Raw genomic sequence first — 16,120 nt, 5'->3', positions numbered from 1 at the left:
TATTAATAATTTTTATTATATTTACTGGAGGAAATAAAAACATGCAAAAAAATAATCAGCTTGCATTACGGTGTATAAGCGAACTACTGGGTTAATTGTCTGCAATAGCTCAATTGTTTGTCAACTGATTTTTACAAATGAGGTGTCATTTTGTTCAAAATAAAATGCTTAGTAGGTTTTGTAAGAAGTAAATATTTTTTGATCAAACAAATAATTGCAAAGATATTGAAGATTAAGAAATTAAGATAGCCGCCATTTTGAAATTTTTGAAGGTGACATTTTCAAATTTTTTTATTTTGTAGAATAAAACACTAGTCTTAGATTTCCTAAAATTAATTAAATTGGGTATACCCGTTCCTGAGAAAGTTTACTTCGAAATTGCACTTGAAAAGTGCTATTGTTAGTTGTATTACCCCTTGGCCATCCTGCTGCTCTACACATGCTGCTTGTCAGGCCTAAGGAATTATTGCATAGGTCTAGTATCAGCAGTCCAAGGGCAATCTTCAGTTTATTAGTAGTGCTCCTAAAGCCCAAATCCCTGAAATATATTAGCTCACAAACCTCTTGGTAGATTTGATGATTTACCTTCCATGATGCACAGTATTAACATTATAATAGAAAAAACAACATTGCTCGATAAAACTTTTACTTGATTATAGAATGCAAAAGATTTTATGCTTTAATAATTACGGTTGGTATGCTATGTGTATGATTTTAGCATAACTTAGGTAACCTTAGCAAATCGTAGTTAACGTTTTATTGGTTGTACATTTTTCAGTGGAATTTTTAAGAATTTCTTCCATTCAATATAGTAAATGTAATTATTTAAAAACAAAATTATAAAAGTATAAAATTTACTGTTTCAAAACTGTTTTACAACTGCTGATTTTTTCAAAAGAATGATTTTGTTTATACAAATTTCATAGAAAGTTTATGATTTTTCCAACACTTCTGAAAGTAACCCATGTTGAATTAGCAGGTTTCATAACAATAAACATAAATAATGTACAAATGGAAAAAAAATTGTAACAATATAAATATTGTTATAACTTATTCAGAAAAAGAAGATTGAATTTCTCACCCGGGACATTATCATAAACTTTGGTTATGACATATTGATTTAACCGTGAAAATTTTATATTTATTCATATGAAACTTGCTAATTTGTATGTAAAACCGACTAACTTTTTTTTTTATGTATCATTTTTACATTGTATAAGAATAAATAACCAATGCCAGGAAAGTATGACAACTTTGTTGTCAATTTATTTTTATTATTTATTTATATGCAGCTAATAAATAATATTAATGTAGTAGGCAATCTACCTCTGTAGTTAGTTAGTTATTAGATGGCACCACTGAAACACTATCTGGAAGTAAAAAAATAAATACAAAAAAGAATGAATAAATGGACTAATTTAAGAATAAATGGAATTATTTTTATTTAATTAATATTATAAGTATAATCTAACCAAATTTGGTTAGAATTAAATAAAAATAATTCCATTTATTCATTTTTTTTTTTTTTAAATTTATTTTCTTATTTCAATATAGTGTTTCAGTGGCACCATTGAAGAACTAACTACAGTGGTAGGTCGCCTACTACATTAATACCAATACTTTTACAATCAGTGCTAATTCTGGAAATATGCATTAAGCTACTATTAACATCTACAGTTTTACGTAATTGTATAATAAAATTTCTAGAAACTGGTGCATATTCTTAATGACTTTCTGTTAGTACTAACTGATGCTTTTAAGTTGCATAGTTCTATCAACAGATATTAGAATTTATAGGTCTGTGCAAATTAATGTGAACAAGAGTATATTTTCAAAAATAATCAAATTTTTTACATATAAAGAATGTACAGTATTTATTACCATATTTTTTAGTATTTAATTTGTCCTCCTCGCTCTTTAATAACCATTTCAATTTTTTTAGGGATTAAATTTTACATATTTCTTCAATTTCTTGATCGTGAAACTACACCTTTATCACAGCACAAATCATCTTCTCTTTTGTAGTTAGTGTAGTCTTTTCTTCACAACTGCCCACAAATTTTCAATTGGGTTTTGGTTTAGTGAATTTCTACGCCAGTCCAAAAACTGAATCCCTTTTTGAGATATGAAAAGCTTAACATACTTTGATGAGTGGCATTGGGTCAAATCTTGTTAAAAAAAAACAACATTTTCGACTCCAAGTAAATCTGCAAGTTTTTGAAGTTCTGGTATAACCTATCTTCCAATAATGGGATGTAGTTTTCACTGTTCATCATCCCGGTGACTGGTACTAAAGTTCTAAGTCCAAAGTAGCTTAAGCATCCCCAAAACATCTTTAAAGGATGCTTACAACTTGTTTGATGTGTTTTGGTGAAAGCTGCTCAACATCTTCGCACATTTGACATGCCTACACTCTGATCTAGAAAATGGCTCTCATCAGAGAAAAGAACTTTTCTCCAAGCCTCAAAAGTTTTTCTATTTTTTGGCCCAAAAAGCCTTTTCTTCTTCATGGCATCCATAAGAAGTTGTTTTCTTGTAGGTCTTTGTGCCGTGCGACTAGTTTCCCAACGTCGTCTGTGTACAGTAGAATCAGAAATTTTCACACCAACTGATTCTAAGTCTTTTTGTAACTCAAAACTATTTTTCTGAGGATTAATTTTACTTATTTTACATAAAATAGCATCATCTTATAAGGTGGTTTCATGTTTTCTTCTGTAGCGACCTTTTTGTTAGGATGAAATTATACCCCTCTCAAGATTTTATCTAATTATCTTATTAACCACATGTAGACTAACCTTACACTCTGCTGCTATCTGTCTTTAAGTCAGACGAGTATGTTCATTGAGTGTTATTATCTTGCTTCTTTTCTTAGGAGTTAAATCTCATATTGCTACTTTTCTAAATTTATTAACGAAATCACAAGAAGATCACTTGCACTAGAAGAACTAAAATAAAATAGGTAAGCAATACACATAACCTCTCAAAAAATATATTTTCAGGCAATACTTGAAATGGAGGGAAACAGCTGTACTACATGTGGAATCAGTGATACAACATAACTAACTAAAAATTACCTCTTATTCACATTAATTTGCACAAGACTGTATATCTATAATTGGCAGATGTTTAACCCAGTTGACGGATAGATTCCATATCTTTGATCCTTTCTACCCCACTAAAAGTGAGGTTGCAGGTTTGACCATATTAATTTTATCATACTGAGGATGCCAAGATCCTAAGAGATAGCAGATCTTTGGTATCTGGTGGATCAGAGACTGCCTCCAGTACGCTAGATGAACAACAAACCTAATGGTAAAATTAAAGCCAAACCTTCTAAGTTTTTCTTCAATGGCAGATGTGTAGATACGTTTGCCAAACTTTTTCAAAATTGTTAACAAAAGCAAGCCATGATGTAAAAGATGAGTACAATTTAAAAAAAATGAATTTAAGCCTGATGATCCTCATTATCATTTTAGAATTAGCTTCTTTATAATTTTTTTCTTTTTAAGATATTCTTAAACCTTACAAACCAGTGATTTCAACATTAATATTCCTAAGTAAAACATTTTACCATAATTTATCTACCATTTGCTGGTCTAAACACAGTTTCTCTTGATCTATTCAGGTAAATGCTGGAACAATTCATTTTTTTATTGTTGATAAAATGTCTGATAAGATCAGGTAAGAATAACATATATATTTATAAAAGTATGTACAAAGTCAATCATGCTGATTTTATGTACAAACACACCACAATTTCAAAAATTTAAATAACTTATTTTTTTACTATATTTGTGTAATACCATATTTATCATTAAATGATGTTCATCTTTTTCCTTGTTTGTTTTTTTTTATCAAGAAAATAATTTTTAATTTGTGATTACTCTAATCACTTTAAGCTGTAAGCCCGGATAAAAATTAACATTTCATCTTAAATTGTCTTAGGGTGACAAGTCTTGTAATTGTACTACTAATTGAACCCTGATAATGTAGATCAATAAATTGATCTTTGTAAACATTGATGGAGTCAGTTCTCTAATTGATTAGTGTCTGAATAAATTATTGACTATGCTCAGATTTGAGAATGGGAAAAAAGTCTGTGCCTTAATTAGACTGTTATTATTATTTAATAGAAAAATAATTAAGATCTAAAATAACCGTATTGCAGTTTTTTAATGAAGCTTATGATTACGTGAATTATACATTTATGATTATGTGAATGATACGTATTTTATTTTTGACTTTCAGCAAGATCAGAGCTTACATATAAAAATTTTAAAAGTGAGAGATATCCACAAGAATTCAAGTTGGTATGCTCCATATTGTAATACTACACAAATATCAACATGTAGCATGTTTTGTGAAAATTTTAGATTGTCAAACCTTATAACGCCTTCAAAAGATTCAAACGTAATTTTTAATTATATATTTTGGTGGTTTTTTATTGTAATGATTTTTGGATGGATTGGTACAGCAGCTGTTACTAGTGTTGGTGATTCTATTTGTTTCGCATTACTTGGTAAAGATACATATTTTATTATTTAAAATAGTTTATGAAATAGTTTTTTATAGTTTGAATCTTGATCCTTAAATTTAAGGAGATCATCTCTGACACTTTTTATCCATTTTTCTAATTCTCTTATTTTACAACTTAAAAAATGTATGACCGAATGACTATGGTATTTGTCAAGTATGTTCCTTTAGATGGCTTGCTGCAAACTTTCAGACATATGTGCTTTATTGCTTCTTTGTGATGATCAAGTAAAGCAAATAAGTTTTGAAATTTTTTTAAAAAGGATAAAATTGAATTTTGGGTGTAATAAATGTACTTTTTTTAAATTTAGCCCTGACAGACAAACAAAAGGAGTTAGATTCCACTTTTAGAGTCTTTCCCTTCATTTTTTATGGTAAAAAGTGGGCTATTGAATCTAAATGTGGTCATACATCCATTCAAGATGTTGACTGGTCAGAGTATCCAAAAACTACGACCAATGAAATAGTAACAAAAAAACCATAGAATCGTATTAAATGATAATCAACTGAAGGTATGCAAGTTTGCTGTTGCAAAGTCTTGATAGACTGTATCCTCTATATTTTACATGATATTTTGCATATGGAAAAGTTTTCTGTTCAGTGGATGCCACGTTTGTTAACAGTTGATCAAAAACGGGATTTGCTTGAACATTTCCCAAGGGTGTTTAGACTTAGTGCAATTCAGCTGAGTTTCTTTGACTGTTTCTTAAGATGAAACATGGATTCACCTTACATACCAGAGACCAGAAGTGGAGAGGAGCAGGTGAAAGTTGCCAAAGAAAGTGAAAATGGTTCCATCTGTAGGAAAAGTAATGGTTACTATTTTTTGGGATTTGTTGTGTTGCAGTGCCCATAGACTTCTTGGAAAAAGGCAGTACCAAATATTATGCTTCAATACTGGATTGATTGAAAGGTGCTATTGAGGCTGTTTAGATCTCCTTCTGGCTAAAAAGAAAGTGTTCTATCATCACAAGAATGTACCTGCACGCATGCACACACACACACACACACACAAACATGTATATCAGATTGCTATTGTAAAATTCTATGACCTACACTTCAGAGGGCTTCCACATGCACTGTATTCATTGGATTTAGTTCTCAGCGATTACATCTTCTTCCTTTACTTGAAGAAATGAACTGCTGGAAACTTTTTCACTTCAAATGAGGTCAGAGTTGAGTGAGATAACCACATTATTTTGCAGGGATGGACAAATTGCATTATTTAAAAGCTGGAAAGACGATGATCTAAATGAATCAAATTGTAAAGTGACCATGTTGTGAACAAAAAAATTAAAAATTGTTGAAAATACATATATTTTTTTGTCAGGCTGAAAATTTTCTGAACAATCCTAGTATATATGTATTCTTTTTCATGCCTAAAAAACCTTGACACATACAGCTGTGTTTATTTATTACAGGGTAATTATATTTAATGGATTTTGTTTTGCTTCTAATTTATGTGGCACTACATATTCTAGATTACTTAATACTTGATACATGACCTTTTTAGGAAGGCTTCTGGTTAAAAAAAAACAGTGGCCTCCTGTCCCATGATATGCCACAGTACAAATTATAAATACATGCTGTATTATTTTATATTATATAACAATTTGCTTACGGTGTACATGAAACATACAACATATTTCCTAGTGAGTTGAGAAATCATTTAATGCATTGTTTATTTTATTAATGTATAAAATAATACATTAATTTGTTTTATACCATTTTTTTTAATCTTATATTTGTGACAAATTTAAATGATCTGTGGTACAGGAGGCATTAGTCAGAATTACTTTCTCTTAGGATAATAAAACCGTTCTTAATTTTCCTTAGTTTATTTTATTTGGAGATTTTTTTTGTTATTGTATTTACCTGTGCCATTTTCACTAGTGAATTGTGTCTTATGACAGATCACCAATAACTGTTACGTTTCTGATACTTGACTACATAAAGTAAATATATACATATATGTACATAAAGCATTGCTTTTCTGTTCTGGAAATTATATTATATAATATAAAATAGATATGTAACATAGGTATGGTTATGAAGGCCGGAACTCAGTTTCTATGAGCCTCAACAAACTGTATTTTATCAGATACTGAAGTTTGCTTTGTAATGAATTATGAGGAAACATTGTCTCAAGCAACAGACATCTGTAAATATAGAAAATATGTTAAAATTATACTCCAAAATCCTGAACCAAAAATTACACAGGTAAGTACCTGTGTAATTTTTTTCTGTGCAGTTTTTTCCTATGTGTTTGAATGTCAAAGCCCTCCTACTTAAGCTGCTTCTGTTCCTTAACTAAAATTTAAAATTATTCGTAATTTATGTATTATTCATAATACACTCATCAAACTGTGACTAAATTGTAAAGTACAATAAGGTAAGCAGTTGTTTCTTAGTTCTAAACTAGTGTAGTCAACCTACACATCTATTTGATATATTGTATATTTTAGTAATTATACACTAATTATACTGAAGGAGTTTGGAAAGGAATATAAAGCTGTTAAATTGTATAACATACAACTTGCATGAGTAATATACTTGCATAGTATTATATTGTATGACAGTAGAACAGAATTATGCGATTTTATCATGTTTATAGTTAAAACCTATTATATGACAGAATTTTTGCTTTTTTGGAAGTTTTAAAATTACTGGTTCATCTAATAATGGCTTATGCATTCAAAGATGCACACTTATAATATACTGTATGTCACACTTATAATATACTGTATTTACTTGCATATGACATGCCTTCGCATAAGATGCGTACCTGAAAAATAATGGTATAGTTTTTAGGAAAATAGTTAACACGTAAAATCTTCAGTTGATTTCTATTTATTTTTTCATATAGAAAGATTTAAAATACTGAAATGTGTACTTTAAAATTAAATTATCATTAAATATTACATTTTATACATTGATAGTTCATAAACCAATTTAACTATCCTTGACTTGCTGTAAAATTCCATATTTGAACTTCCCTCACGATTTGTGCAGGTTTTAATTGCGCCATTGCTGTTAATACAGCAAATTCTTGTTTGTGTGTGTTTTAAATATGAGAAAACTACTGCTCTTCTACTTGAGGAAATTTCTGAATTTTTACCACTTTTCTACTTTTACTACTAAGCTTCTCTTTTTTCTTTTTCCAATCTCTGTAAGGGATTCTGGGATATATTTAGGTCTACTCCTCAATAATTTCCTCATCTAAGTGAATAACTATTTTTTGCCATCTGTAAATGAACACAAACGTTGTACAGCTGCTTTTACCAGCTCACTTAAAATACAAATTGGAAAACTTAGTATAAGTGCAAACTGAACACGCAATCTACCTTTAGTCCACTAAAACAAAATGAATACTGTTGTGTGTTCAGCTGAGATAACTTGTGTCCTATACAAAAATACAGAATGATGAATAATAGCAAATGTTATAATAACTGAAAATGTAGAGATAAACAAAAATGCTTATGACAAAAGTTTACTTATAAACAGGTAATTACGATGTGGCCTACATAATGAATGTGACTCCCCATTAAGTTACTGATGCGAAATAAAAAATAATTAGAATGCAAGCTGTGATTTTCATTACTACCATATTTTAGTATATTATACAATATGTAATACAATGTTAAATACAGATATTGGCCACCTCAATTAGAAATCCCTCTATGTCATGCAGACTCATTAATTTCATGTTAGTCTTTAAGAAAAAAAGTGCATGTTGTATGCGAGGGAAAAAATGAAATTTTTTGGATTATTTTTTTTAATACAGTTTTATAATATAACAAAGCATTGTTCATAGAATGGAAAACATTGTATTTGTTAGTTAATAGGAGTAGTGTTGCTATTTTTAATGAACTTAACCTGTATATTATTACTACTGAGATAGATTATATAATCTTTTCTCTGTAAATTAGTCCCATAGTGATAAAATGTAATTTCTTTAGATATTTTTTTAATAATTTTTTCTTCATTGATGGATGTAATTTATATATATATATATATATATATATATATATATATATATTGTTTATTTTTTCTTTATAGACAGTCAGCCTTGTAAAAATTCTTTGATTATATTTAGGTATTTCTTTACTTCTGTCTCTAACTACTAAATTTATTCCTCTATTGTTAATTGCAGTTGTTTTTAACATTATACATCTTATCACATTCGTAATGAAGCTGTTATTTATTAAGAATTATATATTCGGTTCACACATTTATTTTGTAAAATCAACCTTCACAATGTGTAATCTGAAAAAAGGTAACACAGGATTGCAATTTAAATCAATAAAACTTAGAAATAACTTTTTTTTATGAGTAACATTCGTTGTATTTTTCCCCCTTGATTGTGGAAAGTTCCTTTGCATAGAGAAGAAAAAAAGATTTGCTTTTCATGGTGATTTTATTTAATTTTTTTTAATCCTTTTACAACTTTAATCTGAAAATTTTTTCCTACAAATACGAGGTGTGATCAAATAATATGGTGAATGAATTTTTATAGCGGCAACTGCCGACGCTACATCCATATGCTGTAATTTGTCCAATAGCGTGATCAACTGAGACAGGCAGGGACAAGTTGTAACACGTTCAAGCTTGCCAGTCAGCTTCCAAAGCCGCTAGAGTGAGGTTGTGTTTATCGTGTCTGTCGCGTAACATGGATTTTGAAAATCGTATGTCAATTTGCACGGAGTTGAAGGGTCGTCTTCATGCAGATCCGGACTTAATGGCCAAAATTGTAACTGGAGATGAAAGTTGGGTCTATGGCTATGACACTGAGACCAAAATGCAGAGTTCCCAATGGAAAACCAGTTCATTCCTCGCCCTAAAAAGGCATGTCAGTCAAAATCCAACATCAAGGTCATGCTCGTTGTTTTTTTCAATAGTGAGGGCATAGTGCGATCAGAGTTCGTTCCAAGGGGAACAACTGTAAACTCTGAATTTTATAAGGGCGTACTGCAATGTTTGCGAAACGACATACAAAGAAAGCGACCAGAAAAATGGACCAATGGCTTCCTTCTTCACCACGACAACACGCCGTGTCACACCTCGCTTCTCATTCATAAGTTTTTGGCCGAAAAAAGTGTTCCTGTCTGTCCACATCCACCATACTCACCGGATTTAGCACCATGCGACTTTTGGCTCTTCCCAAAAATTAAAACTTTGCTTACAGGAAAACGTTTTGACACCATTGCTGACATTGAGAGGGCCACGACCGAGCAGCTGAAAGCCCTCCTGAAAGACGCCTTCCAGAAATGCCTCCAGTCATAGAGTCAATGTTGGGATAAGTGCATTGCTAGCCAAGGACAGTACTTTGACGGAGATTAAATCAAATTCTATGTAACCTTATTACTTTTTTAATAAAAAATTATTCACCGTATTTTTTTATCACACCTCGTATGAATCAACGTTATTAGCAATTTCATGTGGTTGATCTTTACTCAAGTAATGGCCTGATGGAATTGCTTGATTATTTTCCATGAGAAATTTCAGAAAAAACATATCCCCTGGAAGCCCATTTAAAGACTGTAGAAAAAGAAATCCATGTAAATTACATATATGTAAATGTTAAAATAGACACGTGTTTTCTCAAGCATGTGTATTTTATATAATATTTCAAAATATTCTTATTTCACTGTTAAAACCTCTACAGCTTTTAAATAGCTACATATTATTTAACACAAATATAAATTTACATTTATTTATGCAGTTTGCTGAAATCCTTTATGATTTATAATGAAAACTGAACTGAAAATTATAGCCACAGTATCAAGCATGACAATATTTCAACTTTATAACTTTTAATGAATCTTAGAAAATAATTTTTGTTTATAATTTTATATAATCTGAGCTCTGTATAATAAATGATAAAGAAAAAACCAGTATTGTCCAATCACAATGAAGTCCTCATGAATCTTGTTCAATTTTTCCATCAAGCATAGTCCTTGTAGTTATACAGGGAAGTATTGTAATCGTGAAAAATTTCAGATTTCATTGGAAGTATCCATTTTGACCATCCCTGAATCCATTTTGACTAGTTTTGGAATAATGTATGTATGTTTATCGCATAACTCAAAAACAATTAGCTGTAGGATGTTGAAATTTTGGATTTAGAACTGTTGTAATATCTATTTGTGCACCTCCCCTTTTGATTGCAATCGACTGAACCAAAAGTGTCCAAAAAACCTCAAAATCCAAAAAAAAAGATTGGATTTTGGACTTATTTTCATAGGTTCCAGAGTTATAACCAAATAAAGTTTTAATTAATGAAATATTTGGATTAACCTCTGATTGTAAAAAAATCTTTATGATGAATAATAATTCAATCACAAAATATATATATATATATATATATATATATATATATATATATATATATCAGAAGTTATTGATGAAATAAAATTTTATGTACTTTTCATTTTAAACAAATGTGTATATGTAATTTAATAGGCGTACAAGGAAGTCATGTGCTGTCTACATCAGATTTTTTTTATTATCTTTAGCATAGGTACCTTAAATCCACCATGTCTATTACCTTATAATATGGAGACAAAGGAACAGAATAAAGTCTATAATTATTATAATGATAGTGACTAATGCTAAATAGGTTAAATCCAATCATTAGCCTCCACTTGTTCAACATAAAATGTGTTATTCATTGATGTCAGTACTAAGTACATAGTATTAGGTGAAACTCATCCATCATTCTGTGTTACCTGCATGTAGTATCAAACTATGATTACAGGATTACATTTTCCTTCTTAGAATAGCACATGTGAACCCTGAGGATGTGTAATAAGAGAGTTGGTATAATTTTGTTACAAGTAAGATATTCATATTTGTGAAAATGGCATAATAGACTGATTTTTTCAAGCTGTTAGCCTGCATTTTTGTTTTATCACTGAATCAATGTTAAAAAAATAAAAATTTGTCTTTGATATCCAAGATTGATTTGATTTTTTTTTATATGTAATTTGTAATAAAGTATAAAAGTCTTTAATTTTAATAACTATTTTAAAATATTAGTAACTATTATAAATAGTTGTTTAATTGTAGAAATTAACATTGTATTGAGGAACATAGTTTTAATGTTGAAGATGAATTTTTACTTGATGTTGTTTGTCTTTATACAATCTTATAACTTCTTACAGAAGTTCTTTATACAAATAAAGTATCTCAGATATAAGTGCCATGGTTAAAGATGCTTTATTTTAGACTAATGTTGTTCAATATACAGATACACCCTGTTTGAACAGATTGAAGGTGTTGTTCATATGTAATTGAAGGAATTGTTCATGAACATTTTCCAATTTAAGATCTGAGGATAATTTTCAATCACAATCTACATTTGATGGAAATACATTTGTATATTTATAAAAGAAATGAGAAGAGACCTTGATCTTACACCTTGAATCAGCTGGATATATTAAAATTTTAAACAGATGCAGCAGTTTTTAGTTTTTAAACAATAAAACTCTTCTCAGAGATCTCTTATCAGGATTCATTATAAAATGTCTAGCTAACATTAAAGATCTTCAAAGTGTACTGTTATGATCTTTTCCATTATGATACACCATAGAGATTATTATTGTCACTAATAGTAGGGCTGTTGTTATACTGTGATAGAAGATGTATCTTAATGATAGAAGATAGGACAGTAGAGTTTTGGCATAGAGAAGCACATACTCAATAAGAATTTCTTCACCTATTTTGTAAGAGTGGGAAGTTCATGGAAATTAACTTCACTTATTAAGACTGATCAGTCTCTGCAAAAATGTCATAACTGTTTCCGAGAAGAAAATTCTGCCTTTATGTCTGCAGGTTTTATGATCATCTGGATTTCTGTCAATGTTTTCACCTTTATAAGAATGTAATACGGGTTACATAATTATTTATTTGATTAAGAAAAGTAAGGTTAAAATCCACAAAGCTTTAATCTAATAAAATACAATTTAAACTAAATACGATGTATATTCATATAGTAAGGGCCGTTGGCTTATATTTAAATATTAGCAGGTCTGAACACAGTTCATGGAACTTGAATCAACAATTACAGCTGACGTGTACTGCGAAATGCTCACCAAACTGAGATATGCAATCAGAAATTGATGACGTGGAAAACTGTTGTTCGGCGTAATCCTCCTTCATGAATGTGCTTCCTCACACTGCTGCCTTAACCAAGAAGAAGATTCAAGATTTTTGTTGGGAATGTTTTAACCACCCTCCATACAGTCCTGACCTTGCACCTAGCAACTACTTCCTCTTCTTGCATTTGAAAAAGTGGCTTGGTGGAAAACAGTTTGAAAGTCTTAGGAACTGAAGACTGCTTTTGTCAACTGGTTCAATTCCCAGGCAGCATACTTTTATGCAGAGGAGTTATAGAAAGAAACTGGTGCAGTATTATGTAAAGTGCTTAGAACTGAATGGCGATTATGTGAAAAGAGAACTTGATATGTAGTAAAGTAAAACTGTAAGTAAAAACCTTTTCTCATAAGTTAATTTTTTTTAAATACCAATGGCCCCTACTGTATGAATGTGCCTTATATAAACACTGAACTTTTTATTTGTTAACTTTTATGACTAACATTGTAAAATTAATAACTGCTTCTGTTTTGGTTTTTTCTTTTTTTTATAAATTTTATGATTTTTTAATATAAGCCTGTGTTTGTACATCTATTTATTATAATTATTTGAAAATGATTTTTATGTTGATTTTTTTTAATTTCAAAATGCTGTCTGGATCGTGTATTAAAATTATTACACGTGAAATAAAAAAAATGCTGTTTTTCATTTTGTATTAATAATAATTTTACCTCCAATCATGACAAGTCTAGAATCTTATATTTGTATATATATATATATATATATATATATATATATATATATATACAAATATGTAGTATAATAACGTGAAAGTAAAAGACCTATTGTATATGTATGTGATTTGTCTTGACTTGAATAATTGCTTGTCATTTTCATTGAAAAACAAATGCCTTAAAGATTTGTTCTGTTTGACTGAACAACAACCATGTTTATTTCCTGTTGGTGAAGTGCTCTGTTACTAACCTAAATATTTTAAATTATTATTTTTTTATTAATTACTGATTCATTCCTTAATGGAAGTAATTGGTATTAGAATGAAGAGAAACCATTTAAAAAGTAAAAAAAATTATTTATCATTATTTATTTTACGGTAAAAATAATTATTTTATTGTAATGAACAGGTGATTTTCCTCATAAGTTTGGTATACAGAGATTGTGGGGATCAGTTGGATGGGGTTTTTGTGCCCCATTTGTTGGATTTCTTATCGATTACTTCAGTATAGGAAAGCCAGACAAAGATTACACTCCACTATTTTATCTAGTTGGTTTATTCCTTGCTATAGATCTACTTATTGCTTCTTGTTTACAGGTATGTTAATTTTTACTGTGTTACATCTATGAAAATTTGATATTAAAAATGAAATGAGTACCGCATTTGATTGAATGGTGCAGCTATATTTTTTGAACACTAGCCACATATTTCTGTCTTTGAGGTGTAATAATATTGTGTAAAAAAGTGTGCTACAACCACTAAAATGTTGTGGATGTCTCACATTTCTTTCCCTAATGCACCATGAAGTGACATCCTCCTTTTTGAGCTTGTATTGATTTTTAATTTCTGGTTAGCAATGTTTTGCTGTCTGTCCAAGAGGTTATGAATGAAATTATTGAAATCAGTTGTCTGAAAATTACACAATTACTCAAATTTAATTCAGTTGTTTTCAGTAAACTCTAAAATTACTCAATCAGCGATCAAATCTTCATTAGCTCCTGTTGACGTGTATTTCATCAACCTTCTTCATTTTACTTCAGTCTGTTGGTAATAAGACTCACCAAAAATATGAGATTTTATTCTTTTTGTCACATGGGAGCATATGATTGGTAACAATTTTTCTCACTCATTTAATGCTACATACATTTCCTTTAATAAAATGAAATTATAGCTTGCTTCTTCGGTTTGAAAGGTAAAAGCAGACTGCAAGAATAAGTTTTTAACTGTTTACACATATAAAACAAACGTATTTAACTTCACTTAGATTTGTTTAAGTTTATTATCAGCAAAGAAATAATTTTGGTCACCGCTATATAGATTGTTACATATTGTTATTTCAAAACCAGTAGTGTAAGAAAATAAAAAGCATTTCATCATCATCTTCATCAGATGTTCTGCCTAGTGGCAAGTCCTTTTACCACTGCTGTTGTAATAATAAAAAATTGTTACCACAAAAGTAATTATTTAAAATTTTTTTTAAATAATTTTTTAACTGTTCTTAAAATTATTAATATTCGTAGTCGAATTTCCGTAAGCTGTAGATATTTTGAAATTTTCAAACATGAAATGTAAATTCCCAGAGGAAGCAAAAACAAAAGTAAAAAATTGATCAGGAACCATATTTTATATATAACTTCAAACCACTAGCATCAATACTGAGTAAATTAAGCTAGTAAGAAGAAAATACATCAGTAAAATCATGAAATAAGATGTCATATCTTGTCTAGAGTCACTTTATTATGCAAAAGTTAAGCTACGTATCTTTACATCTAATTCGCTTTTGTGTTTAACAAGTTAATCATTATTGTGATTGTTGGCAAAGTAGTTGTAGAAACCTAATAAATATAACTCTACTTCAACAGCTGAATATTAATTGATGAATTAAAAATGAAGGATAATGAAATATTTTCTTTCTGTCACTAGTATTTTTAATTGTCTATTATCATATTCATGATGAAGAATAATAATAGTTCTTGTGCCAGTATCTTAGCATCATCCTAGTTCTGTTGTTCCGTACTATAAGTATCTCTGGCTGTTACATGAAGTGTAATTTTGTGTTTTAACTTAAAAATGATACAAGGATTTAATTGTAATAAGTGTTAAAGCTATCAATCATTTTAGATAAAATTAATAAAGAAATTGTAATTTTATCTGTATCTTTTTTCCATCACAATCCATGAAACATAATACCAGTACATATCATTTAATCAGTTGTATTATTTTGTGTATTTTGCACATCATATTGCAGCTTCAGCTTTTTCAGACCTTTGTCAAAGAACTTTGCTACAAAGAGTATTCTACCAGTTATTAACTCTAAACATAAACTTCTCATTGCTTTCAAACAGTTGGATAGCCAACCAGACTTTCACCGTAATGAAGAGATAGTAGTCATTCAGTGCTAAGTCCAAGGTGTTGAGGGTTGGTTGAAAATCTCTCAGTTTAACTATTTCCTTATGTTCGTAATATTATAGCAATCAATCTTTTAATTTTATGCCTGCTTGAAGTTTTTTAGTTTATGTGTTAGATTGTGAATCTACTGTTTAAACTGTTCCTGTTCTACACATCCATAAACTTGATTCATGCTTCATCCTCAATCACAGTTCTGTTGAGTTATTTATTTAGTAACAAATAATTAACACACAATTACAGTTGCTTTATTTTTTATAAAAACGTTTTTGTTGAGAGCAGGATTTGAACCCAGAACATTCTGGATAAAAAGCAGAGATGATATAGTTCTGCCATATATGCTGATGGAGTGAT

At 29.6% G+C, this 16,120-nt stretch overlaps 1 protein-coding gene across 2 annotated transcripts in view; it reads left to right on the top strand.

Moving 5' to 3' along the window:
- The window catches only part of LOC142329086 (major facilitator superfamily domain-containing protein 6-like), a 56,990-nt gene that overhangs the window by 12,456 nt on the left and 28,414 nt on the right, over positions 1 to 16,120 (top strand). For both annotated transcript variants that reach the window (XM_075373422.1, XM_075373421.1), the window contains 2 exons: positions 4,249 to 4,519; positions 13,770 to 13,957. In XM_075373422.1, the coding sequence (XP_075229537.1) occupies positions 4,249 to 4,519; positions 13,770 to 13,957 (459 nt within the window). The remainder of the gene's footprint in view (positions 1 to 4,248; positions 4,520 to 13,769; positions 13,958 to 16,120) is intronic.

The sequence above is a fragment of the Lycorma delicatula genome, chromosome 8 (genome assembly GCF_047948215.1).
Source record: "Lycorma delicatula isolate Av1 chromosome 8, ASM4794821v1, whole genome shotgun sequence".
NCBI classification, from domain to species: domain Eukaryota; kingdom Metazoa; phylum Arthropoda; class Insecta; order Hemiptera; family Fulgoridae; genus Lycorma; species Lycorma delicatula.
This window is presented reverse-complemented; position numbering and strand designations above follow the sequence as displayed.